At 39.3% G+C, this 27,714-nt stretch overlaps 1 protein-coding gene across 1 annotated transcript; it reads left to right on the plus strand.

Annotated features, from left to right (window-relative positions):
• The first annotated feature begins 352 nt into the window (after nt 1–352).
• Nucleotides 353–27,714, plus strand: casq1b (calsequestrin 1b). Its single transcript, XM_030753738.1, has 11 exons — nt 353–761; nt 22,241–22,334; nt 23,074–23,174; nt 23,451–23,562; nt 23,653–23,726; nt 24,050–24,180; nt 24,980–25,025; nt 25,168–25,222; nt 25,623–25,723; nt 25,999–26,073; nt 26,990–27,714. Exons 1-11 carry the CDS (start codon nt 525–527, stop codon nt 27,266–27,268), a joined length of 1,305 nt encoding a protein of 434 aa, XP_030609598.1. The 5' UTR covers nt 353–524; the 3' UTR covers nt 27,269–27,714.

The following is a 27,714-nucleotide window of genomic DNA, read 5'->3' on the forward strand; positions in this document are numbered from 1 at the left end:
ATCCATCCATCCATACTTTCAGTCCTCCAAGACACTGAGCTGGTATCTGCAGCTCTCCAAACACCCAGCACGACCGTTGTCCCTTTTCATAGCCTTAGCATCAAACAGGTGGCTCTATAGCCTAAACATGGCTCCTCCCATGTTGCCTCCCATTTACTATTCTTCTGATGACTGCTCAGGAATCTGACCCCACCACTGTCATTCCTTCTTGTTTGGCAGCCTTATGGCTTGTAGATGGGCAGGATCAGTGTTGTGCCCCCCTTTACTGCACCCCAAAAGGGTAGCACCCTCTCTAGTTGGCCAGTGACATCAGCAAAACCACGTGCAGCTCTGTTTTAAAAGGAGGACGTCAACGTCAGGCCTGCTCTTCTCTAGCCTTTGGGGACAGGAAGAAGAAGACTTTGTTCCAGACACCAACTCGAGTTAGGGACAACATTAATTTAAGAGATTTTTGTTGCTCTTTTACCCTGCCATCAACAGGCTTTGAGAGGAGGCATTCTTGCAGCCAGCAGGAGACAACAACAATGAAGTGGGCCTGGGTGTTTTTAGGGATTTTCCTCTCTTTGGGGGCCAGTGCCTGGGGGGAGAAGGGCTTGGAGATCCCTGAGTATGACGGTAAAGACCGCGTCCATGAACTGAGTGCCAAGAACTACAAGTCCATCATGAAGAAGTATGACGTGATGGTGATCTACTACCACAAAAATGTTGATGGGAACCGCAGTGCCATGAAGCAGTTTCAGATAGAGGAGCTTGCCCTGGAGGTGGGTCTCTGCCAAAGCACGACACTGGATGAATCTGTGGTGCATGGGTGTAAAGGGGCACCGTGAGAGGAGGGGAATGAGGGGAAAGGTTACAGTTGGGCAATTTGGCACCACATGGAGTTTTGGGGTTTCCTGGATGCAGCTGCAGCTTTCACACTTCAGGTTACTGATGACTGGGATTACCCTTTTGACAAAAAGAATAGCTTATTCAGTGATAGCAGAGTTAATGGATATATATATATATATATATATATATATATATATATATATATATATATATATATATATATATATATATATATAAAATTGGTGATTATAACATTGACCGTAAGTGTGAATGGCCGTTGGCCCCCGTGTCTTAGCCCTGTGAAAGATTGGCGACCTGGACAGGCCCAGTAGCTATCCATCCAGCAAATATATCCAGCCTCCCCATGACCCTGAATTGGATAAATTGGAAGAAAATGGGTGGATGGATTCATCTTTTTTGTCTCATAATTTGACTTATCAATTGCTCCATAGTATAGTGGTTAACACATTCGCCTAAAATGTGACACTACCAGTTTTGATACCGGTGACAGACACAACTCCCTGGGAGGTTTGTGCATAATGTATATGTGGATCAATCTGCTGTGGTGACCTCTTATGAATAAGTGGGCAGGTGAAAGAAACGTTCTTTCAAGTATGACTTTATTACTAAATAAAGGGGCCACTTTTGCATTTTTCTCATGCAAAGTAATTTAACACCTGGTTTAGACTCAACTGACATGCTCAAATGTAAGAAAGCACAGACTGAGAATTAAAAGTTTTATTGAATCACAGAGGAAGTTTGAGGTGGCAAGAGAGGTTTGGCAAAAGGTCTGCGGCTGACACTGAAGGAGGCAGGAGAGAGTGGGCTGACTGGTTGGGCAACTTGAAGGTGAAGAACTGGCAGGCAGGACTTACAGTTGACTTCCTGGAATTAAGAGTTAGAGCACTGATGTTCATAACAAGAACTTTTTGTATGACTTTTAGTAGATGAATAAACACAAACAGATGCTGAAAGTGTCCACCACTACAGCTTATGGAACAGTCTGGAAGAGTGGGTAGAAGAGCTGCAGCTGATATACTGAAAAAGAAAAACATGAAGGAGGTGACTTGGCTATGAGTTAGTCAGAGTATGAAGCATACTTTTACTATTTCTTTTGAGAGGCAATGGGATGTTTTGTGTTTGTTTTCCATAAGGGTTTACAGTAGTAAAGACCTAATCAGCAAGATAGCTGTCAGTCATCAAGCTACTGCTTTTAGTCTAATGTCATCAAATGATGGGATACATGATGTCTGCATGGAACCTGATTTAACTGCAATACCAAATACAAGCAATGCCAGAATGTCTGGAGATCAGCAAGTAAATGAGCCTTTTCTCCTTCCACCGTTGAGCCAGACACTTACTCATAGATTATTCCAGAGACACCGCTAATTAGCCGAAAGAAGAAGGAGAGTGCGCCTGTTCTGAAGACCTTTATTAGACGAATAAATATGAACAGCTCTTTACAAGACAGCCAACAGCTGATGCACCTGGGTCCTGCTGTCAGCCAGTATATTCACTATAGCCGCTTTTTGCTTGTCAGAGCAGCAGTGTCTTCTTACAGAAGCACAGTGTAGCTTACATTAGACTGCATAAGTCAATGCTGTAAATAGACTGGGACAGAGCTGCATGCTTAGCAAGAGGCTAAAAGCCCTTGTGGGAGTTTAAGGCCATATTTCACATCAACTATGTCTCCCTCATTTATTCACACTGTTCTAGTTTTGTATTACTACATACCCCCCCTAGACACAGGCTGAAGTCCTAAACCATCATTTACACACCCAAGTCACTGGATCTGATCAATTTCCCATCCGTGCTGCCAAGTGCTGCTTCTTGGCTTGAGGAGGAGATGCTTAGTGGAGCATGTCCCTGCTGAACTGTTACTCTCTTACTGACTTCCTGCCAATTGTGACCAATCACGAACCATCCCCTTCTGCTCCGAGGGGGATGCTTAAAATAGCCGGTCATTACCACCTATGAATCTGAAAGTATGAATTATTAAAGTGGAGAGCTTGGGGGCTCAGATCTTTATTACCTTTGTTTAAAAGTCGGGAAAAATGCACAGGGTAGGATGTGCGATTTTTATGTATACTTTTTTCTTTTTCTTTATCTTCTTTTTTGCTTTGTGATGAAATGAAAATAAATTTATTAAAAATTTTATAAAAATTATCTTAATTTTAACAAAAGCAGTGATGTTTCACTACAGCGTTGAGGATTTATTTTAGGGCTTTCATTGGACCAGTCAGACTTACAGGAAAATGCATGGCCTATCTTTATTTTTCAAACTCCTTCTTTCATGTTCAGTAAATGAACAGAAGTTAAGTCAGGTTGAGGTCTGGACTTTGACTGGCCATTGTAGATTTGGGGGGACGAAAGCGGCAGAAGGGCGTGACTCTGCCGTCTCAACATCAAGTTTTCTACCATATTACATGTGTATTACATGAAAAAAGTGAAGCGATTTTCACGACTGTGAATTATGTTGGGCTCTAAGGCTGAACTTGCTGCTTTGTATCAGTTCATATCACAGATAAAAGGATACAAAGTGCGTACTTGTTGTCTTGCTCGTATTTTCTGTCTGTGTTTACCTCTGTGCTGCACACAGATGGTGCAGTAGTTTTGTTTGGACCGTAAAATGTGAAAGTGGAGCATGTTCTCCCACGTTTGTGCCCTTCAGCTTCCGTCCAGACGTGGACCCGCCCACACTCATACATAAAGGAGCGGTTAGCAAGTGCGGTGGAAACGTGGGCCCGTTCCTAAGCTTTTCGCCGGTTCTTTTGGGAACAGCACAGGCACCGGCACCGGAAACCCTGGCGGTGGAAAAGGGGCTTTTTTAACCCACTGTCCTGGAGTATTCAAGAGTAGAATGGGAGGCAGAGCCTTTGGCTTTTAGGCCCCTCTTCTGTGGATTCAGGAGACAGACACCCTCTCTATTTTTAAGATTAGGCTTAAAACTTTCCTTTTTGATCAAGCTTATAGAAAGGATGACCCTGAACCATCCCTTATTTATACTAATAGGCCTAGGCTGCTGGGGGGTTCCTATGATGAACTGAGCGTTTCTTCTTCACTCATCTTTTTTCACTCTGCATTTATACACCAATCTGCATTCTGCAGTCATTAGTTATTATTAATCTCTGGCTCTCTTCCAGAGTATGTCTTTTGTCCTGTCTCCCTCCCCTCACCTCTAACTGGTAGCAGGACAGCACAGAGTCAAGAGGAAAATCTGGAGTTTGTGAGTTAAAGAGGCTGTGGAGACTTCTGTTAACGAGAAAGTATTATATTATATTATATTATATTATATTATATTATATTATATTATATTATATTATATTATATTATATTATATTATATTATATTATATTATATTATATTATATATATGCAATATAATACAATAATCAAATTATTATCCAATTATATTCTGGATGTTGGACACGTGAGTTAATCCTGCCCATGATTTAGATGAATTACAGTACTCAATGTCAGCTGAAAATTTATACGTTTTAATTTTATTCAGTAGCTGCAGCAGCATTTGTGTTTTAAGGATAGAAACTCTTCTTAAAACAAATTCTTTGCATCTTTTAAAACAAATAGCCCTTCATTGGGGGCAACAAAAGCAAACTTCTGTTTCACTGTTGCTGAAATTATTATTATAGCAAACAGATTTAAAGTGAGAAATAAAGGTACTGTTTTCTTGACCATCTCACATCATACATGAATGCTGATATCATACAGCCCCCCCCCCCCCCCCCCCCCCCCCCTTTTTTATGAGGAAAATAGCTGGCTTTTCTAAATACTAAGAAATCAGCAGCTTCAATTCAAATTTATCAGTAGCAGCCAAGGTTAAGGTGCATTAGTAGTGTACTAGTAACCCAACCATACAATACCATTCAAAATGTAAGCATGAATTATACTGGGGGGAGGCTTCAAAAGTCACTTTGAATAACAGTTACCCCAGTGACAGCATGACCTTTTCCCAGATCTCTCTGTGAATGGAAGAAGATTAGACAAGACAACTTCAGAAGCCTCCTTCAAACAATGAAGATTCCCTGCACATTATTGGACCAGATTTTAACTTGTGCATCTATATGAATTGTCTATTAGTATAATAACTACTTCAAATTAATGCTTCCATGCACTATGGAGAAACATAGCAGACAAAACTAAAGAATGCATTAAATGTAAATGTATTCACTGTTCCTGACACTGTACTATTCTATTTATCAAAATAAGGCATAGAAAGTTTTATTTAATGCCGGTATGAAGTTTTGCAAAACCCAGGATGGCAGTCTAACCTCTGTTTGTCAAGTTGTATCTAAAGGAAAATTCAGGTGATCACCAAAGTCAGTAGGTGTCACGCCGTTGGAACCATGACTATCTGTATGTACTTTTATGGTAAATCTGTTCAACAGTTGTTTATCCAGTACTACATGACAAATATTGCTTATTGTCTTCTTTTTCTTATGGAAAAAAATCCTAATCATGATTATTTAAAAAGACCATGATATATAACATGATTCAGTGAAAATTATGCATTTATTAATTTAAACTAGATTTTTAACAATGTATTTCTTTAAGCATGAAATAGAAATCAACTAGAAGATAAAGTAATGTGAACTAAACATATAACAGCTTGGAGAGCTGTAAGGTAAAACAACCAAGGTATTCAGGTCAAGGTTTAACACAACATGTTAAACCTTGAAGTAGATGGGCTACAGCAACATAAGAACACAACCAGTGCCACTCCTTTCAGCTAAGAACAGGAAATTGATGCTACAATTTCCACAGGGTCACCAAAATTGAACAACAGAAGATTGGAAAAAAATGCCTGGCCTGGTGAGTCTTGATTTCTAATGTAACATTCAGATGGAAGGGTAAGCATTTGATGAGTAAGGATCCATCCTACCTTGTATCAATGGTTCATGTTGCTTGTGGTGGTGGTGTAATGGTGTAGGGGAAAGGTTGGGCTCCTTAGTACCAACTGAGCATCATTTAATCACCACAGTGTATCTGAGAATAGTTGCCGACCAGGTCCAATGCTTTATGACCATGGCGTGCCCATCTATTGATGCCTGCTTCCAGCAGGATAACTCGCCATGTCCCAAAAGTCAAATTATCTCACACTGATTTCTTGAACATCCCAGTGTGTTGCACTGTACTTGAATGGCCTCAACAGTCACCAGATCTCAATCCAATACAGCACCTTTGGAATTGGATATTCCCATTATGAATGTGCATCTAGCAAATCTGGAGCAGCTGTGTGATGGTATCACGTCAATATGGACCAAAATCTCTGAGGAATGTTTCCAGCACCTTGTTGAATCTGTGCCATGAATAATTAAGGCAGTTCTGAAGGCAAAACACTGTCCACCCCAGTGCTATCAAGGTGTAACTAATGAAATGAATGGTGAGTGTAAGTAAGGCAGATTAAAGTAAAATCTGTACATGGTATAAAACTGTTGTGTGTCACATCTCCACAGAGATCCAAATAGAAACACATAAGACAGAAGTAAGGAAACCTCTTTCAAAGTGTTCTTTTGAATGAAAGAAAAACTCATGTTTTCATAAAAACAAATTCTGAGCAAATCAGGCTTTAAAATACACAAAGCCTGATAAAATAGTCTTTAAAGCAATTTGTGGTAAAATTCCAGATGTATTCATTGGAAACTATTATTCACTGGTTTAAAAACTCATTAAAAACTGTTACTGCTACATACAGAAACTCGGCTGTTGTGTTGGAGTGAAACGTGAAGGAAGGGAGTAATTTGATGTGGTTCCTGCTGTTTGCACAGTTTACTGGGTGATACAAAGGGTGCCATAGCAACACTGTGTGCAAAACGGAGAGCTGTTGTGTTGCTCATCAGTGTAGCAAGAAAAAGATTCCTGCAATCTGAGCTCAGTGGAGCGTAGGTATTGAATGATTGATGAGTATGAGCATTTACAGTATTTGGTGGGCCAAAGAGCAGAGTTCAAATTGAAAGACAAGGGGTGAGTGACAGAAACAGACAGAAAAGAGAAAGAAAAATTAACATTAAGTTCTGTAAAATTTGATGTCAACCGAAAGTTTTCATATTACAGATTCAATTATTTTAATATCTGTGTAGGTTCTTAGTCATCTAGGTCATGGTAGTCTCAAGAGCCTGAAACAAGGTGACTGGACTGCTTTAAGTTTTTGAATTCATTTCACTTCTTATCCAAGAGTTTTGGGGTTTTTTTTCAGTTCTAAAACTAAAAAATGGACAGAACCAGCTTCATATTTGCACACTGTTAGAAAACCACCACTTATTTCAAGTATAGCGAGAGTTTCTACAGACAAAAGCATGGATGTGTTATGGGCTCCCCAGTGTCAGCCATTGTAGCCAACCTTTAAATGGAGGAAGTGGAAATTAAAGCACTTGGCTCCTTTGAAGGGATAGCACCTAGCCACTGGTACAGGTATGTGGATGACACATGGAGTGAAATCAAAGAAGCAATAGCCTTCATTGACCACATCAACTCAGTGGATAAAAACATCAAGTTCACCAGGGAGGATGCCATGGCTAATAGGTTATCAATCCTGGACTGTGTTATGCTCAGTGAGGAAGATGGGAGCCTCAGCATTGAAGTCCACACACACAGTCCAGTACCTACTCTTTGACTCCCATCACCCACTAGAACACAAACTTGGTGTGATTTTTTTTTTTCACTCTAAGGCAAAAGGGGGGAAAAAAAGGAACACACACATGTAAAAAAAAAGCTCTTAAGATATGTGGTTATCTCAGCCGGGTGTTCATCAAATTAGCAAAGATGCACAGGAAAGAAGGTCAGACACCAACAAGAGAGAAAGTGAATGACAAAAGGAACAGCACTGTCATCCCTTCTGTGGCAGGTTTGCCAGAGAAGCTCAGGAGAATTTTCTCCAAGCATGGCATCCCAGTGTGCTTCAGACCAAGTCACACGCTAAAACGAAAACTGGTTCATCCCAAGGACAAAACTCACAAACACAACCTAAGCAACATAGTGTATGCTGTGCAGTATAGTGAGGAGGAGTGCACCTCTACACTGGAGAAACCAAACAGCTGCTCCACAAACGCATGAAACAACACAGAAGAGCCACCTCGACAGGACAAGACTCAACTGTACATCTGCACCTAAAGGAGAAAGGGCACTCTTTCGAGGATGCCAATGTTCACGTTTTGGACCGGGAAGACAGATGGTTTGAAAGAAGAGTAAAGGAGGCCGTCCATGAACGACCATCATTGAACAGAGGTGGTGGCTTACAACACCAGGTGTCTGCCATCTACAATGCAGTCTTGAAATCCCTTCCCAGGTGCCTAAACCCTGACTCACAGTGGTTTCACCTGAAAGCCCTGGTGATAATCACCCATGCCTTTCTTCACACCTTGGTTCATGTGATGACACACATTATTAATAGTGGGTCAACAACTACCTCCAAAGGGGAAAACCAACACCAGGGTTTAAATACCTGTGACTCTCCACCTTTTGGTTTTAGAATTGAAGAAGCCTCTTGCATGTGAAGTGAAATGTGTACAAATGTCCAGTCATCTTTTTTCAAGCTCTTGAGACCAATTATTTTAATGATTTTATCCAGTGTAGAACTGAGGTGTTACTCATTTAGTGACCGTTTTTGGCAGATAGATGTTCATTTTGCATCCTGCCTGTTAGTCTTTAATCATATCTTAATGACTTCTGTTTCATAATATTTGTCCTGAGTCATAATTATGAGACATATTTATAGCTGCATGTGCTGCAGCTGGGGGTTGTATTTTAAGACAAGCGCATCAGGTCTGTTCATGTCTATCCACTGCCTCCTAAATTTGCTTCCAGTCCATTAAACAGATTGTTGTTGTCACTCTGCAGTGCTGTTGGAAATTTAAACTCCCACATATTGCATGTAACTAAATGAATGCATGGTGAGAGATATATTTAAACCCTGTTGCCTGGTGAAGCATGAAAATGTTCATCAAATTATCACTTTTTATCTTTCTGTCACCTCTACAGTGAGGGAAATCATTTTTGATCCACTGCTGAATTTGTAAGTTTGCTCGTAGAGAGAGAATATCAACCAAAATCCAGAGAAAACACATTAAATAAACATTATAAATTAATTTGCATGTCATTGAGTGAAACAAGTATTTGACCCCCAAGCAAAACATGACTTATTACTTGGTGTAGAAACCCTTAGGAAATTTCTTGTAGATCGTCAGCAGGTTTGCACATAGATTTTGGCCCACTCCTCTTTACAGAAACTCTAAAGCCTTTCTTGGCTGCTGTCTGGCAAGTGAATCTTCACCTCCACAGATTTTCTATAGGATTGAGGTCTGGAGACTGGCTAGGCCACGCCATAATCATGATGTATTTCTTTTTTAGCCATTCCTTCATTGCGTTGGCGGTATGTTTTGGGTCATTGTCAAACTGGAAGATTCATCCACGACCCATCTTCAGTGTTCTGGCTGAGGAAAGGAGGTTCTCATCCAACGCTAAATGGCCCTGTCCACAGGCCCCTGAATGCAGTGAAGTTGTCCTTTGCAGAGAAACAGCCTGTAAGCAAAATGTGTCCACCTCCGTGTTTGACTGTGGGGATGGTGTTCTTTGGGTCATACTCAGCATTTCTCTTCCTCCAAACATGGCGGGTCGATGCCAAAGAGCTAGATTTTGGTTTCATCTCACCACAGCACTTTCTCCCAAGCCTTCTCTGAATCATTCAGATGATTGTCGGCAAACTTAAGACGGGCCTGTACATGTGCTTTGTCCAGACCAAGGGTGATTGATAGTCATTTTATATTTCTTCCATTTCCAAATAATTGCACCAACAGTTGTCACCTTCTCACCAGCCTTCTTAGTGATGGTCTTATAGCCTCTTCCAGCCTTGTGTAGGTCTGCATAATGTCACTTAACATTGTCCTTTGACAGCTCGTTGGTCTTGCCCATGGCGGTGGACTGGTTGGAATGGAAGAAATTGATTCTGTGGATAGGTGTGCTTTATACACATAACAAATAGAGATCAGGAATATTGGTCGGTCGGTTGGTTGGTTGGCTGGTTGGTTGGTTGGTTATAATCTGTGTACCAGATGGGCACATGACCAGTTTGAAGGAGCCAGAATTTTGTCTGGGTTGTAGGGGATCAAATACTTATTTTATTCAGTGGCATGCAGATCAATTTATAACATTTATGTAATGTGTTTTTTTCTGGATTTTTGGTTGATATTCTGTCTTTCTCCATCAAAATAAATCTACCATTAAAAAAAGGGACTGTTCATTTCATTCTAAATGAGCAAACTCACAAATATGTCCAAGAAAAACATGCACTCGCAGAATCTGCTAACATGCTAATTAGATATAACACTAAGAAAACAGTAGATTCAGCAAGGACAATTCGGTGTGTGCTACTTGTCTGAAAGCTTAGCCACACATACTGCGTGTACAAGACATGACATTCAACTGTTGTTCTATTGTTATGCAGCAGAATTTGAATTATTTAGATCTACAGAATATAAAAACGTGATGATCCAGTAATTCAATAAAATCGCACATTCAGGCTGGAAAAGGCAAAGAAAACTATCCTTCATAATTCAAGGATTTACTTGCAGAAACATAGTTAAACTTGCTCAACTTGTTTAATTTAAATTGTTTAATAGAAAAAAAAAACAGTTTAAAAGGCTATGATGAGACCGTAAGATAGCTGCACATGAATGACTGCATAGAGTCCTGTAAAAACTTTCTTTTTCACAGGACTAAAAGCTTCAACCTTCTTTGTTTATTCTACTGTGTCGGTGCAGCATCCCGTGCAAACGTATCTTTAATGTAATCTGACCTCTGAGTCATTTTTACAAAGCCACAGCTACTGTACTTTCCAAAGAAACTACAGGGAGAAGAAAAAATGACATTCTTAATCCAAAGACCAGTTGAACTATTCCTTACTTCAGAAACACACCTGTCAACAAGTAACATGCTATTTTTGCGTTGTGAGAGAGCTAAATCATGTCTTGATAGAACTCCTCTTATCTTCTTCCCTGGTCCCCCAATTAAAAGTGTGAAAGACACACTAAATTAAGAACTAATTTGTCAGATGGGATATCATTGGATGCGACAGGAGTTATGCATACATGAACTGTCTTTGGTGTCATCCTGCAGCATCATCTCATTGGTGTTGATGGATAAAGATGTTTGTTTGCCAGCGAGACTGGCATTCTGGCTCCTCCAGTTTGTGCCATGTCAAAACCCACCTGTTAGTTATAATAATAGAAGAGTGCACTGCCTTATTCAGTTGCAGATAAAGAGTTGTTGAAACTGTGGTTTTGTTGCCCAATGTGCTATAATACACAAGTGTTTATGCAGTTTCTACTTTCCTCTTTTTTCCTCCCTTTTCTCATTAATCACAGGCATGACTGTGCATCTCTGTGGTCAGTAATGTATATGACCCGAGGATATACGGTATAATATGATACCTGGATACTGTGTTTTTGTCTATTCAGGAAAGCTGTATTGTTCTGAGTAAATATGATGAATTGCTGTGCTGGGGTTGATTGCACTGAAACGCTACCAGGGATAAAATCATCTCTTCGCTCTTTCCGAGGCATAAAAATTGAGCTAGTTAATGTGATTTTGTAAAATATATTCTTGAGTATAATCACAGAGACAGCGTGCCCCTCTCCGCAGATGAATAGCTTTGAGTATTTTCATAAACAGCCTCCACAGATTACATTTGTACATCTGCAATATTGTCTGGTAAAAACACTTGACAGGTTTATCATTGCTATGGGGCTCCATCAAGCAGCTGTCAACTGCAGTGGGCCTGGATATGAAGTGCAGCTGCAATAGAGAGGAATGTCTCATACCAGCAAACTCAGTTTTCCCTAATGAAATTCAGCTATTATTGACCGTTGTCATGCAGCAGGGTTTTTGCTCGTTCTACCACATAAAAAATATCCTGTGACTGCATTCAATTTTGTGATAACACAACCAACCCTATTTTCTTTGCTTAATTCTTTATTAAATATTTCCATCCATCCATGGGGTGAAGTGGTGCACATCCAGAACAGCTTGCCAGTTGAGTGACATAGGCAGTGTTTTATATATGAATTACATACATAAAGCTCCGCCTCCTGCAACACACGGGTTGCACTCATGATGCTTTTTACATATGACTTTATGAATTTATTTATTTTTTTCCCATGTGTATAATGACTCATAAATTACCATGCTGTGCTTTTTTCTCCCCTCTAAATGTTTTTTAACCCAGACCTCTTTTATTTGTAAGTGTGAATGTCTGGATGTCACTTGTTTCTTTGGAGAAGATTGTTAGGGAAATGGGGGGGGGATTAAGGTGCACTATGAAAAATTTAAATATGAATTATGTGACTTTGAATCCCGAGCTTACATCTATATTAAGCAATGGACTTGAATAAAGACAGCACTGAGACCACAGTGTTTAAGTATTTTACATCCCACAGTGTGAGCGTACTATAAATTTGCTTTAAGGTCATTTAACATCTATTTTTCACCACTCATCTTGGTATTATATTATAGTAAAGCACATTTATGAATCTATATTCTTCTTCTATGAGAGAAATATGCATTTCTTATTGCTGGAGGTTGCAGTTGTTAGTGCAAAATTGGCTACAAAGAGGTATACAGTGCAGCACCAAAACATTTTTTGCAATTGCTTTGTTTGCTAGCAGGTTGCTCCTGTCACCTGCACTTTGAATGGAAGACACCAACTTGTCTGCAAACACTTGTTAACTACTCACCAAGCGGTACTGAAATGGTAATAAAACGTGTGATGCAAATCAGGAGCAGAAACCATTCATGTTCAAAGTAAAAGTCGCACCTTTTGAAATGTGTTGGTTGCAGCATAAGGCACAACTTTTACTTTTTTAAGGTTTCCAGACTGTGTTTCACTTTCTTTTTTCAATTTTCACTACAGCTCGGAAAGTGAATGCAAGTGTTTGCAGACATGTCTTCATCTTCCATGCAAACTGTGGGTAGCCGTGCAAATCTGCTAGCAATCAAAGCAATCACAATGAGGAGCTGGCAACCTCCAGCAACCCGCGTTTGTGTCATAGAGAACAATCTTAATGTGAAGGGGCCACCAAGACTCCTCTAGTAATTACCTCCAGCCAGTGTTCAACTTTGAGACAGATGTGAAAAATATTGCAGTATTCTAATAACCATGTAGTGCAAGGAGTGTGTTAATTATGAAGAAGCTGGTATGATGATGGTATAATTAGTATACAGTACCATCATGAAAATAAGAAAATTAATTTAGCAGGGGTGAGAACATGCAGTAATATTTTATACTGATATTGCCTCACAGCAAGAAGGTCCGTCTGGCCGTGGCCTTTCTGTGTGGAGTTTGGATGTTCCCCCCATGTCTGTGTGGGTTCTCTTTGGGTAGACATGCATTGGGTTTAAGTCATCTGGAGATTCTAAAATTGGCTGTAGGCGTGAATGTGAATGATTGTCTGTCTCTCTGTGTGCTGACCCCGTGACCTGTCCAGGGTGTACGCTGCCTCTCACCGCATGGCAGCTGGGATAGACTCCAATCCCCCCCATCCTTGGCATTATAATGCCAGCCAAACAAAAACAACTACATATTCTATACAGTACAGTAAAAATGTTTTTACAATAAACAGCTGTTATAGATTAAAATAGGTACACTGCAAAAAAAAAAAATGCAGTGCTGACAAATTTAATTGCTTACATACTGTAAGTTCACAGGATTTTATCACAGCAATTCCACGTCCCATTTTCACTGCATTACACTGCATTGTGACTTTTTGGAAACACACATGTACCAATAACTTTAACAATGGCTGTAATTAGGTGTGTCAGCAATCCATCACAGTTTGACAGTAAATCAGCATTCCCAATGAATGCATCCACTTTAATTTTTTTCCCCTTTCCTCCTTTTTTCTTGTGTAACGTTTTTCTAAATGTAAAAAAGAAAAAGAAAAGTGCATGCTTGCTAATGGATGCAGTTTACTAGAACACTCAAATGGAATACAGCCTTCATTCATGCAAATAGCTGCAGCTGTACCATTCCTGCTTATAGCAGATTCAATTTATTTTTAAGTAGTGCACATCACTGTTTCTCTGAAACGCCACCCTGCATACACACTCTCTTTGGTTTCCTCTCTTGGGTGCATTGGCACATCTCTTATCAATTAGTAATATCAGTTAGTAAAATATCAGTTGGTCAAATAACACATCTCTCTTTCTCTAACTCACCACAATGAGCTTGACAAATGCAAGTGAGATCTTGAGTTTATTCCTTTGTGACATATTTATATATTATGGCTTATTGCTGTCAAAGTCAGTCATTCACAGATGGTCCCAGACATTTCTGTCCTCACAGTTTGCTGCAGGGAATCAGCTTCTGTGTCTGTGAGGTTTCCAAAGGCTTTCCATGCATTTCATCAGATCTCCTGAGAAACCATGCTGAGCTGAACTTAAAAAATAGGATAAGCTTAAAATAGAAATAGAAATCTGTAAGGCATCATTTAAAATTATTTTAACTATAATTATTCATCTGAAAAGACAGTAGCTTTGAAAGTCTGATCTCTGCAGAAAATCCTGGACTCGCTCTTTCTGAGCAGTGCAGTTACGCTCGCTAGTGGGAAGTCAGAGTGTGTCTTTTATGAGCTGTTGTGTCTGAATGTTTCATGACCACCCCGGTGCAGTGTTATGTAACAGTCTAGTGTAGAATGTCCTGATGTGTTACAGCAGCTATTACTAATTTACTCTCTGGCTGAGGGGGTTGGGTTTGGGGGTGCGGAGGGACTGAACTTCTAATTTTACACAGATCCCAGGACACTGGCTTCTACAGGAAAAAAAGGGAAATATTCCTGCTTTGACAAGCTTTTAATGTTTCCTCATTTTAAAGATTAAGCCATTTTGGAGTTGCAGACCATAGCCTGTTCTCTGCCTTTTGTTTGTGCACGTTACTGTAATTTGCATGTTTTAACCATATTTCAAGCATACAGTCCTGTTGCTTTTACCATCATTAACTATTAATTTCTGCAGTTAATTTATATGATTCAGTTTTGGTCTGTATGTGTTTTCTTTTTTCAAATTCATGTTATTGTTGCATTGTTACAATCTGTATTATTTATGCTAAAATTGAACTAAACTACATTATCATAGAACAACATATTTTACAACAAAGCAAGTGCATGTCCTAGAGTATAAATATAATAATCTTAGGCCACAAATTTTAATGTATTTTAAAGGAATGGTGTCAAAGCTAACAGCAAAGGTACTACAGGCTGAGATTGGGTTTGTGTGCCTTGGGTTCTCACTCAGTTACTTACATCATAAGGTGACTCAGACACACAAATGTGTGATTCATCAACTGCTCAGTTGTTCACTTAAGGGACACACCAGACATGCAGTGGTGCAACCCAAAAATGTCTCAGTCACAATTACACAATACAGAGAAGGAAACAGCAACTAGGTCAGCTCTTTTCATGAACCGGCTCTGGAGGAGTGAATGAGATATATGAGTTAGTTTTGAAGGAGACTGTCAAATGTATTCTTTTACATAGGCGGGACAAACCCATTGTACATGTTGGCACTGTTGCACTGAAGCATAATTTAAAAGCTTTTGTATTGAAGTCAGTGGGTTCCACATGCTGTAACTCTGTAAATCTGACAAACAATACATAATAAAAATCCTCAAGAAAGAGTCAGTGTTCACAGAACATTCTGATGCTTACTAACTACTTCCTGTTTGGTGTCTGTGTCAGATTTATATCCTTTCATCTCATTTAGGGATGATTCACTATTTTCAACATTTTCCAAAGCGTACTATTTTTCCAGCCTCCCCCCCAAAAAAAAGTTTACAAAGAAAATGTTGATCTTATTTCATGACATTTAATTTCACCTGGTTCTTTATATTCATAAAATAAAAGATCAAGCTGTGTGTGAAAAACATTGTATTGTTGTACTAATAAAAATCCATCCATCCATCTCTTCTGCTTATCCTTTTCAGGGTTGTGGGAGGGCAGGAGCCTATCCCAGCTGTCACAGGGTGAGATGCAGGGTACACCCTGTAATTAACAGATATACCTTTATATTAGAATTTATACGGTGCAATAAACTGATATGAATTTTAATGTGAATGTGTACTGCACTGCATGTATGTAAAATGTACATGCCGCCACACTGTACACAGTGGCAGTGGAGCGATTAGTCATCTGAATAGCCGGCCTTGTGCCAAAAAGTGATTTCCGATATTTGCCCAAAAATTATTGCTGGTATTTATATTGTTGTAAATGTCTCGCAGACCTATAATCTGTCAAGCATATCTCAACCATCACCTCTTATGAATGATATCGATTCATTTTGAGTCATAAATAACATTTCTGTCAGATGGTAGAAGCTGCAGTCAGTTTTTGGCAAAGTGACTTTCATATTGTAGCGATTTTGTTAAAGTTAGATGGTTCTGTGCAGATGTTCTGTGATTTCCCACCTTTTGTTGGTAGTTGAATGTGTGTGGAGGGAGAGGGAGCGAGAGTCGGAGCTGGAGTCCCGTTTTGTTGTTTTTTGCGTAGTTGCGGCACACAGCAACAATTTAATTGCTAATAAATGGCAACTTTTGCTGGAAATCTCTCACCATCTTCTTCAACTAGTAACAGGCGCTACAATATATTCTTTATTAATGAGGGTAAAAACTAGGGATGCGCCTATCAATGCTTTCACTTATTGTTGAATTTATCTTGGGTGGCTTTGGCTGCTTTCCACACCTGCTGCGCTGCACTCTCAGCTTGTTCCTGTCTAATATCGTCAGTAGAGTCATTTTGTGAATCGATGATGGACTATTTTAGAGAATTCAATGAGGCCTTTGAACTGATCTGCCAGACCAGAGGCCATATCGCTGCAGACCATGCAATGGTGCAGTGGTGTGGATGCCGTGGGTATTGGTGGTCAGGCGGCAGCGTTCAAATTAGATAGACCGACATTTTCTAACTATTTGAAAAGCGTAGGCTGGGTGCTCCCCCCCCCCGTCGTATGCTTTGTACGCTCTGGAAAATGTTGATAATTGTGAATCTTCCCTTGAATTGTTTTGCATTCACCTCTTTTTTTTTAGGTAGAAAATAGTAAAAATATAATATTAGTAGCTGAAGATATGCAATTCTGATTTATTAAGTGAGGTAGTCTTGAAATACTATTCCCATTGAAATTTATTATGGAGAAATCTAAACAATAATGGAAATTACAGAAAGGATGGATGGCTGGCTTGATAGATGTTGTGCATGTTTTGATGGATGACATGTATATTAATGTGATTACATTCCTGCTTTGTCATTTGTGTCTTGGGAATTTTTTTTAATACAAAATTTGAACTGTGTGGAAAGCCCTCTGTTATGAACGTGTCGGGTAGAATTTAGGTAAAATTTGTTGACACATGTCGGGAAAGACTTTGCATTCATCAGGGGAAATTAGAAACTTTTTATATTGTGTGAAGTAGATTATACAAATCCATCCATCCATCCAACCATCCATAAATTTCTTTGTTCAGTAGGACAAACAACTTGGTTAAGTAACCAACAGGCTAACCTGCAAGCAGCATACAGTAGAGTGGGCAGTTATATTGCAAGAAATGCAATCCCTCTACTGCAGCGTGCAGTCTCTGCTCTCAATCTTTTCTGAACATTTGGTGCCACAGCCAAGCGCAGCAGGGAGCCAGAGCACATTTTTGACAACTCACCTTGGTACTCTGCCCTCATCATGATCACGTGACAAACTGACGGTGACTGGGTGTTGGGAGATGGAGCCAAGTTATTACACTGCTGACCTCTAACTTGCCTCCGTGCACTCAGATTTCTGCCTGGGTTGGGTGATAGCAAGGGAACAGATAAGCAGGGGTGAAGTGAGGTGATATATATATATATATATATATATATATATATATATATATATATATATATATATATATATATATATATACACACACACACACACACACACATATATATATATATATACCAGAGAGGAAATGACAGGCCGAGGACAAAGCTGGTCAGTATGAGTGGACATGCTTGGTTTTTAGTTAGTTTTATTATTGTAGGCTCTTTACCTTACAGTATAAAGCCTATTGAGGCGGCTGTTGTTGTGATTTGGTGCTGTATAAATAAAATTGAATTGAACTGACTAAACTAAGGTCAGCATAGTGGCGTGGTGGTTAGCACTACTGCTTCACAGCAATAAGGTCCCAGGTTCAATTCCACCTTAGGTGGGGTCTTTCTGTGTGGACTTTGCATTTTTTCCCCGTGGGTTTTTATCCAGGTACTCCCACAGTCCAAAGACATGCAGTTACTGGGGTTAGGTTAATTGGTAATTCTAACTTGCCCGTAGGTGTGAGTGTGAATGGTTGTCTGTCTCTCTGTGTTAGCTCAGCGACAGGTTGGCAACCTGTATCCCAGCTGACTCTTGCCCTATGGCAGCTGGGATGGGCTCCAGCCCCTCCCGAACAGGATAAGCGAAAGAGAATGAATGAATAAACTCTTTACTTTTGTGCCACATCTTCTTCTATTCACGAGCTCTCCCTGCCTTATCTTTCAACATCCATTTTTATAGGTTATAGATTTGTTTTGCCTATTAACATGTTTTTTGGTTTTTATTTTACACATCCTTTCTAAAGCTGTGGGACACTTTAAACATGGTGTTGCATCTCCCTCTCCCTCTCTCTCTCTCTCTCTCTCTCTCTCTCTCTCTGTATATATATATATATATATATATACACACCAATCAAGCATAACATTATGACCACCTGCCTAATATTGTCTTAGTCCCCCTTTTGCTGCCATAACAGCCCTGACCCATTGAGGCATGGACTCCACTAGACCCCTGAAGGTGTGTTGTGGTATCTGCACCAAGATGTTAACAACAGATCCTTGAAGTCCTGTAAGTTGTGAGGCAGGGCCTCCATGACTTGGACTTGCTTGTCCAGCACATCCCACAGATGCTCAATTGGATTGTAATCTGGGGAATTTGGAGGCCAAGTCAGCACCTCAAACTCATTGTTGTGCTCCTCAAATCATTCCTGAACCATTTTTACTTTGTGGCAGGATGCATTATCCTGCTGAAAGGGGAGCCACAGCCATCAGGGAATACCGTTTCCATGAAAGCATTGTTGCAGACCATACATGGTCTGCAACAATGCTTAGGTAGGTGGTACATGTCAAAGTAACGTCCACATGGATGGCAGGACCCAAGGTTTCCCAGCAGAACATTGGCCAAAGCATCACACTGCCTCTGCCAGCTTGCCTTCTTCACATATTGCACCCTGGTGCCAGGTGTTCCCCAGGTAAGTGACACACACGCAGTAAGCCATCTATGTAATGTAAGAGAAAATGTGATTTATCAGACCAGGGCACCTTGCTCCGTGGTCCAGTTCTGATGCTCATGTGCCCATTGTTGGTGCTTTCGACGGTGGGGTCAGCATGGGCACTCTGGCTGGTCTGCGGCTACCTTTTCTTTGGTAGTTTGAGCTACAGTAGCCAGCTTGATTGGAAAACATGGACCAGCCTTTGTTCTCCATGTGCACCAATGCACTTTGGCCACCCATGACCCTCTCGTAGGGTCACCACTGTTCCTTCCCAGGACAGCTTTTGATAGATACTGACTACTGCAGACTGGGAACACCCAATAAGAGCAGCAGTTTTGGAGATGTTCTGACTCAGTCATCTAGCCATCACAATTTGGCCCTTAACAAATTTGCTTAAATCCTTATGCTTGTCCAATTTTCCTGCTTCTAAAATTCACATTTTCAGGACAAAACACTGACTTGCTCCCTAATATATCCTACCTAACAGGTGCCATGAGATAATCGGTGTTATCCACTTCACCAATCAGTGGTCATAATGTTATGCTTGTTCGGTGTATATAACTTCACAAATGTTGCTCATCATTTTGAGTTTGGTATTTTTGTATTTTTAGAATCAGAAGTATTACACTGTATAGACAAAAGTAAGATGGCTGAGCAGCTCCTGCAGGTGTAATTTGTAAGTGGCCCTCTATGTCTGTCCATATGGAAGGGAAGGTAGAGTTATCTGGCTAGAGTTACTTGGCATAAATAAACTGAATGGGTGCATAACATATAAGCAGATAGCTGGTAATTGGTGCTAACTTACTATAAACAAATTATATTACAATTTTACACAGGGTTTAAAAATGAACCCAACTTACAGTGCTCATCGAGGTAAAAATAAGCTTTACAGATGGAAACACTTTTGTGTATTTCTGTCTGTGGCCATTGTCTTGGTTTTGGAGGTAGCCTCAAAAGGCCCCTTGAGGAACTAAACAATAAACAATATTTAACAATGCAGCCGTGCAGTGAAAATAAGACACAGTTTAGATTTCTTTCTCTCTCTGTTTAATTTGCAGGGTGTAAATTTCAGTAATTGGAGTGCATTTGTGCATAAAGTCCTCGGGTAATGTGTCCTTTGTATAATCTCAGTGTAAGTGGACCTGTTTTTTCTGTATTGAGGGCCATTCTGATTTGTTATAAACCAAGACACTGTGCTTTCCCCTAAACGTTACTTCTTCTTGCAGTTGCTCACAAGTCAAGCAGCATTTATCTATCAGGTATGTTAAGGTCTGCCTCTTGTGTCAAATGTTTCAAAGCTGGGCTGTCAAATAAGGATTTCTCTGCTGCTGAAGTATCTGCTGATTGTTCCAATTCTCCCACTCCTTGACTTATCATATGACGTTACAACATACACCACAGACCAATAGAGACTGAACTGCTTTCAAAGTCCAGCAGCAGCAGCAGCAGCAGCTTGGGCTGTGCAAGTTTAACTTCACATTTCTGAAAAGTAAGTGTAAATCCTTTGAAAAAGCTCGATCTGTTAATCAAATTCTAACATGTCCATCCATCCTCCCACTCATTCATCCATACTGTACATCAGTGCAACCATCAGTGATAACAAAGGACTTCTTCACCCAAATCATTAAAAAAAAAAATCATATTTTCTGATTTATTACTGCTACTATTCATAGTTTATGCTGAAAACATTTTAAAAATTGATATCTACTGAACTGTGCCTCAAAAATAGTTAAAAAAACTGAAGAAAAGAGCAGATAGTGATGTAGGCTGCTTTGGCTTTATTCAGCATAAAAGCAATTTTATGTACTTCTGCTGGTGGAGCACAAGTCACAGAAATTTAGATCTTAAAGAAAAAAAAACATTTTGAGATGACAAATGTTTTTAAATAGATACGGTTTAGTATCGATGTATATCTGTTTTGCTGGCTGGAGGCTAGTTTAGCCTAGCTTAAAGGTACTAACTAAGGCTAACCATGCTGCTTTTCTCACTAATTAAAACATGTCAGTATAATCCAAGATTTTTTCTGGACTCATCCAACTCGTAGAAGCTACTTGGAACACTCTTATCATGGGTAGATAGAGAAAGAGTGTGTAAATGTTTTCTTTTTACTGATTTGGGAGAACTTAGCCTTGGAGATCAAAGAAAACCTGCCATTAATGTATCCATGCCCATTTTCTGTTAGACTGTGATGGGCTAATTAAATAAAAAATGGCAAATGGGACTATTAGAGAACAAAAACTGGTGCAAGGTTTGGAAATAAACTAAAACGTCATGACTTGGGAAACCATAAGAATGGATGGCATTAAATATTGTTTGTGAAGCAAAATAGCAGATGCTCTCCACGGTGTATGGCTCTTTCTGCTGTTGCTTTGGGGCATTTGGTCGCTTATGAATGCTAGCTATTTTACAATGTTGCTTTGCAAGCTGCAACATTGTGCTTTTGACTCACTTCAAAGTGTAACCTTACATTTAAAGGGGCAGTCATCAAGTTATGCCATGCAAATACTAAAGTATGTAATAAAACAATAAGAAGTGAGAGCAGATAAAAAATGTGCACATTTTGAAAAGAATTTCTGACTTTGTGTGGAGAGAAAGAATAAGCTGTATGTTTACGATATGTATGTGCATGTATACGTTCATTAAATATGAGCTTCTCTCATTTCCACCACACCTGTTGCACTGTCTCTTCTCTGTGACGTTGCTTGGCTTAAGTTCTGCCTCTCTTGTTCTTCTGGAAAGCCTGCTGTTGGTCCTCATGCCAGCTATGAGGGCTGTCAGTTGTTGGCTTTGGTTTCACTTGGGTTAAAAAAAGTGCAAGACAGCGACTCAAAGCTTTGGCCTTTAAGCCTTGAAAATGAGAAATGAAATGCTAAGGGTTTGCTTGTGTAAATGAAATCAAACATCTGTTTACAGTGGTGTTCTGAGATTAGAAAATATCTGCCATTGTCAGAGGATTGAATCACAAATATCAGTCTGAGGTAAACTTGGTGTAGGTATGACAACTTTCACTTTATTTGTCTCTTTCCCTCCCCACCTGCCCATCTCATTTCTCTCTCTCTGGCTGTCTCTTCCCCTCTGTATACTGTAGCTTGCAGCCCAAGTTCTGGATGATCTTGATGATGAGGACATTGGATTTGGATTGGTGGATGAAAAGAAAGATGCTGCTGTTGCCAAGAAGCTTGGTGAGACAAGGAAAAACAAGTATCTTTGGATCAATGCAAATCCATCACTTTTCTGACAGCATTTCCTCATAATTTTACTAAATGTGCTGATCAAATGCTAGTTTGCTAATTATTGTCAGAATTGCAGGTCATGTAGATTAATATAATGAAAAACAGACCTTTATTATTTATTCTTTATTTATTTTCATGTAGCATTATGTTTGTTCAGACAGACCAAAATTCTAATAATCCACATATAGTAAGTTTGTTTTTATTAGTATTATTATTATTTTTTGAATATATGAAACTTGAATTTCTTTGTGTGGGAATAAACATCTGAAAGGAGATGGTCGGTAAGGCCTGATAAGGACAACGTGAGAAAACTCTGCCCTCAAGTGTTGAGCAACGATATCACAGTTTCTACAACTGCTGCAGCGCTAAACTGTTGAAGAATTGAAAAACCCATTACTGTGAATATGTGACTAAAAAACAAAGTATCAAAAATATTTCATGCATTGTATATTATAATATTATGTTTATAGTACATCAGTTTTAATGATGCATATCTGCAACACTCTTGCAACCATTCTATCAGCAAAACACCTATGTATAATTTATAATACATTATAAAGTTATTATAAAGCTGAGGCTGTTTGAAATATTGAGTAGATAAGACAGGCATACAGTACAGCATTATTAGATGGCAGACAGCATCTGAAAATGTATATCTAATACCAATGAAGCACTTTTATCCCACCAGGTCTGGATGAAGTGGAGAGCATCTACATCTTTGCTGATAATGAGATTATTGAGTATGATGGAGAGCTGGCCGCCGACACCCTGGTTGAGTTTCTTTATGATGTAAGTAAATTATTGTCATTGATTAGAAATGGTGGCAAATACTGTGGTTAAATTCAGACTTTTTATGTCAATTTATTTCAGTTTTACAGCCGTAAATTAAAAAATTTGCAGGATTTTGCACAAGTGCATCTTTTATTTTCTTTTTTCCCCTCCTGTGTCCCTTGTGGGGCTCTGTAGATTATAACCGGAAATTGTGCCACTCCAATATTAGTAAAATACATGTATTTTCAGTCCAACACTTAAAGTTTCATCATTTTACATCGTGTGTTTTGTCAGGTGATTGAAGACCCCGTAGAGATCATTGGCAATGACCGTGAGCTGAAAGGTTTCTACAACATGGACGAGGTCATCAGGCTTGTTGGATATTTCAAGAGTGAAAAATCTCCTCGTAGGTTAAAGATTAAGATCTAAAGGCTGAGTTTCAAAAGGAGCGCTCAGTATTCAGATCTGCTTTTTTTTCTTTGTCTTTACCATCCAGATTACATTGAATATGAAGATGCTGCTGAGGAGTTCCACCCTTTCATCAAATTCTTTGCAACATTTGACCCCAAGGTTCAAATTAGCTGTTATTTCTGTTGCATTTTGTGTGTGTGAGTGTGTGTGTGTGTGTGTGTGTGTGTGTGTGTGTGTGTGTGTGTGTGTGTGTGTGTGTGTGTGTGTGTGTGTGTGTGTGTGTGTGTGTGTGTAAAAATAAAATTAGGAATTTCATTGTCAAATGGTAATGTTAGATTATACTGTGTATTTTATAGCATGCATGTTTTTTTTGTGTTTGCTGAAATCAAAGCAATTCCTAAAACATTTTGATTTCATTACTCTGCAGTTTTCTTTTCAGTTTCCTCCACCTCATTTTCACTTCTTCTTTTTTTTTCTTTCAGATTGCCAAGAAGCTGAAACTGAAGATCAATGAAGTTGATTTCTATGAGCCATTTATGGATGAACCTGTTCCCATTCCTGGAAAGCCCTACATCGAGTCAGAGCTCGTTGAATTCATTGAGCAGCATGACAGGTGGGAGACTGAAATAAGCAGCTGAAGAATACCTGTGGCATTTTGGGGGTTTTAAAATTGGGTTTCACAAAGAGGACCCAGAAATCAAATCAAATCGTCAGAAACAAATTACAAGCCAAACAACTTAAACATTTAATGAACATTTAATCAGTTATAATGATCCTAGTCATGGACAAGCCCCCTGCCTCCATAAATGTGCACATTGTGGTTGCCACACTGAAAAACAAGATTCAACCATGAGGAATGGCGCTACCGTTTTAGATTATATTTACTGCTGTAAAGTAAAAGTAGTTAGAGAATGGTAGGGTACTGAGCACTATTAGGCAAGATAAGGTAACTGTAAGGAGATATATGTGTGTGTATTTGTGCACACATAGATATGTTTGTCCTCATGCTGTAGACTAATGTAACAGTTCCATCTAGTGGCAGCGCTTATTAACCTCAAGCTTTGTGCTGTTGTTACAAACATTTAAAGAGGTCCTGGTGCTAATATGTGCATGATCTTGTGCAATAACCCACCATTCACCATAAATACAAAATTTCAAATGTCAAAATATTCTATATTTTTAACCAGATTACAATAATGATTTTAGCTAAGGGTATTTATCAGCTATTTTCAGTGTCTGCCTTTACTAAACTTGGAGTGGTAGCATTGATTTACCATCTTGTTTTAATACAGTATGAATGATCTTATCCATCTAAGTGGTTGATAACAAAATATTCTTGTTATTATTTTTTTTTTATAGAACTTGAACTTGGAAAATAAAATAATAATTTTTTAGATATTTTTATGTTTCAGGCCCACTCTAAGAAAGCTTGAACCTCACAGCATGTATGAGATCTGGGTAAGCAATCTGAGATTTCTCTTTAATTAATAATAATAATAATAATAATAATAATAATAATAAAAGCATTCCATTTACAATATTCAGTTACTTTTGTTATTGTTCATTTTAAGAGTGTAAATGTCCTCTTTTACATTCACAGGAGGACGACATTGATGGAGAACACATCGTTGCCTTTGCTGAGGAGGATGACCCAGGTGATTTTCTACCTTAGTGTCAGGACTAAGCAGGTGGACTGTAGTGCAAACAGTGAGGCAGAGGCGGCTGGAGAAGAGCTGTGGCTGTGACATGAAAGAATAGGCTTGAGCTTGGGCTAGAAGATGGGAACCTGGGATGAAGGCTTGGGTTAGTAGCTGGAGGCAAAGGTTGAAGCTGAGGTTTGTGGTGAGACTGGGGCCAAAAGGAAATGATCATAGAAATGGCTGCAGCTGGCAGAGCTCTATTCAGGCTCCAGAGCACATCTCTCCAGCTCTGTAATCTGACATACCAGCACAGGGCTGGTGAGAGGGTGCAATTCATAAATGAAATCAGTGTGAGGATCATATATAACTCTGATACTTCAGTATCACATTTATTCTCTTTTGAATTGTTCCCTAGATGGCTTTGAATTCCTGGAGATTCTCAAGGAAGTGGCACGTGAGAACACTGATAACCCTAACCTCAGCATCATCTGGATTGATCCTGACAAATTCCCTCTGGTATGAATATGTCCCAATTAAAATGCATATCTGCTGAATTGGAAATTATTCATACTCTAGTTAATACTTTGATTTAGTCCATGTACAGTATTCAAAATTATCCCAATGATTTCTCTGTATTATTGTAGGGTCTTTACCCACAATACAAAGCGCCTTGAGGCGACAGTTTGTTGTGATTTGGCGCTATATAAATAAAATTGAATTGAATTGAATTGAATTAAAAAAAAACAACCTTTCTAACTAATCCTTTACTTTTCCTCTGTTTCATGTTTCAGCTGGTTCCATACTGGGAAAAAACCTTCCGCATTGACCTCTCTTCTCCTCAGATTGGTGTAGTTGATGTTGAGGATGTAAGCAAACTTTTCCCGAACCCAAGAAAAACAGGTTATCTGTACAGCATGAGATAATTGAATTATGTTAGCAAAAGTCAAATCCATCCATCCATCCTGGCTCATTTCTAATTGTTATCTTGTGTTATCCTCTCACTGTCGTGATCTATATGTTGGTGCCATCGTCAGTCTTAGAGTAAAGCACTTTGACAGTAACTTATCCTTGTTCTATCGCCCAACAACAATGTATCAAATGTGACAACAAATGCAAAGTGCACAAGCTGAAAAATGTCAGTCAGACAGTAATGATGTAATCCTGGAACTTTAAATCTTCAGACTGTATCCCCATTTCCATTCACCTTGGAAACAGATGACATTTTGATGGAAACCTCTACACTGTTTCTACACAAATGCAACATGAAGCTGCTGCATTACATGAATTAACTACTTGACGGAGCTGATAGTGAGCTCTTTGTTTAGTTGCATGGTTTGTACTGTAAACATGCCATCTGGCACTTGCTGAGGACCAAGCAAGGTTAAGTATAGTGGAGCAGACCAAGAAACAAGTTAAAGGAGAGAGACTCATACTCATCAGGTGACTCCACACTTGCAACTTGGTGACTCCGATAAATTGCTCCACATCTGCCGCAGTCCAGAAGTCATATTGACCCAAAAGACAATCCATGTGATACCTGTGACTTTATTTATCTGATGCTAGCTAAAAAAAAAAAAAAAAAAAAAAGCCAGAAGACTTTGAATCAGTTCATTCAGCAGACCATGTTGTTTTCTTTACTCTGTAAATGTGTGGTGAATGAAAACTAATCGAACCAATGTGTAATTGCCACATTTTCCTGTAGCAAATCAGTCGCCATGTAGGGTTGGTGTGCATAGATGCAGATTCTTTCCTTTTGCATTGATTTATGTTTGTCACTGGCAGGCCGACAGCGTGTGGATGGAAATGGATGATGACGATGACATGCCAACAGCAGATGAGCTGGAAAAGTGGATTGAGGACGTTCTCTCTGGAAAGATCGATCCAGATGATGACGATGAAGATGAGGATGACGACGATGATGATGATGATGATGACGACGACGATGATGACGATGATGATGACGATGACGACGACGATGATGACGATGATGATGACGATGACGATGATGACGATGATGATGACGATGATGATGACGACGACGATGATGATGATGATGAATAAATGTTTTCCACCATCTTTCATTTCACTCTGATTAAGCTGCTAATGGCAGAACACAAACGTAGTACCAGTTTTTCTAACATCGTGCGGTGGCCATACTCTGCTTCCTGCAGGTTTCCTATTGGGGACAAAGGTTATGACCTTATGGGGAACTTTATGATGTCAGTTAGGAAAGGAGATTTTCAGAGATGCAGAGAATTAGCCTTTGTTGATGAACAGATTGCAGATTAAAATGTTACAGTTAGACTGTATGTCCTTTTTGCTGATGACATTTATTTTTCATAATGAATGTGAGTATAGCGGCAACCTAATGTTACCGGCTGTGGTTCACCCATTTCTCATTTTCTCTAGTACACTGTAATCCTGTTTCTAATGACATGTTTTCTACTTGAAGAGAAGAAACACTTTCTTGTACAATTTTTAAAGAAAATAAAGGTAAAGATACTCAA

This window comes from Archocentrus centrarchus, chromosome 18, assembly GCF_007364275.1.
Source record: "Archocentrus centrarchus isolate MPI-CPG fArcCen1 chromosome 18, fArcCen1, whole genome shotgun sequence".
Taxonomy (NCBI): Eukaryota; Metazoa; Chordata; class Actinopteri; order Cichliformes; family Cichlidae; genus Archocentrus; species Archocentrus centrarchus.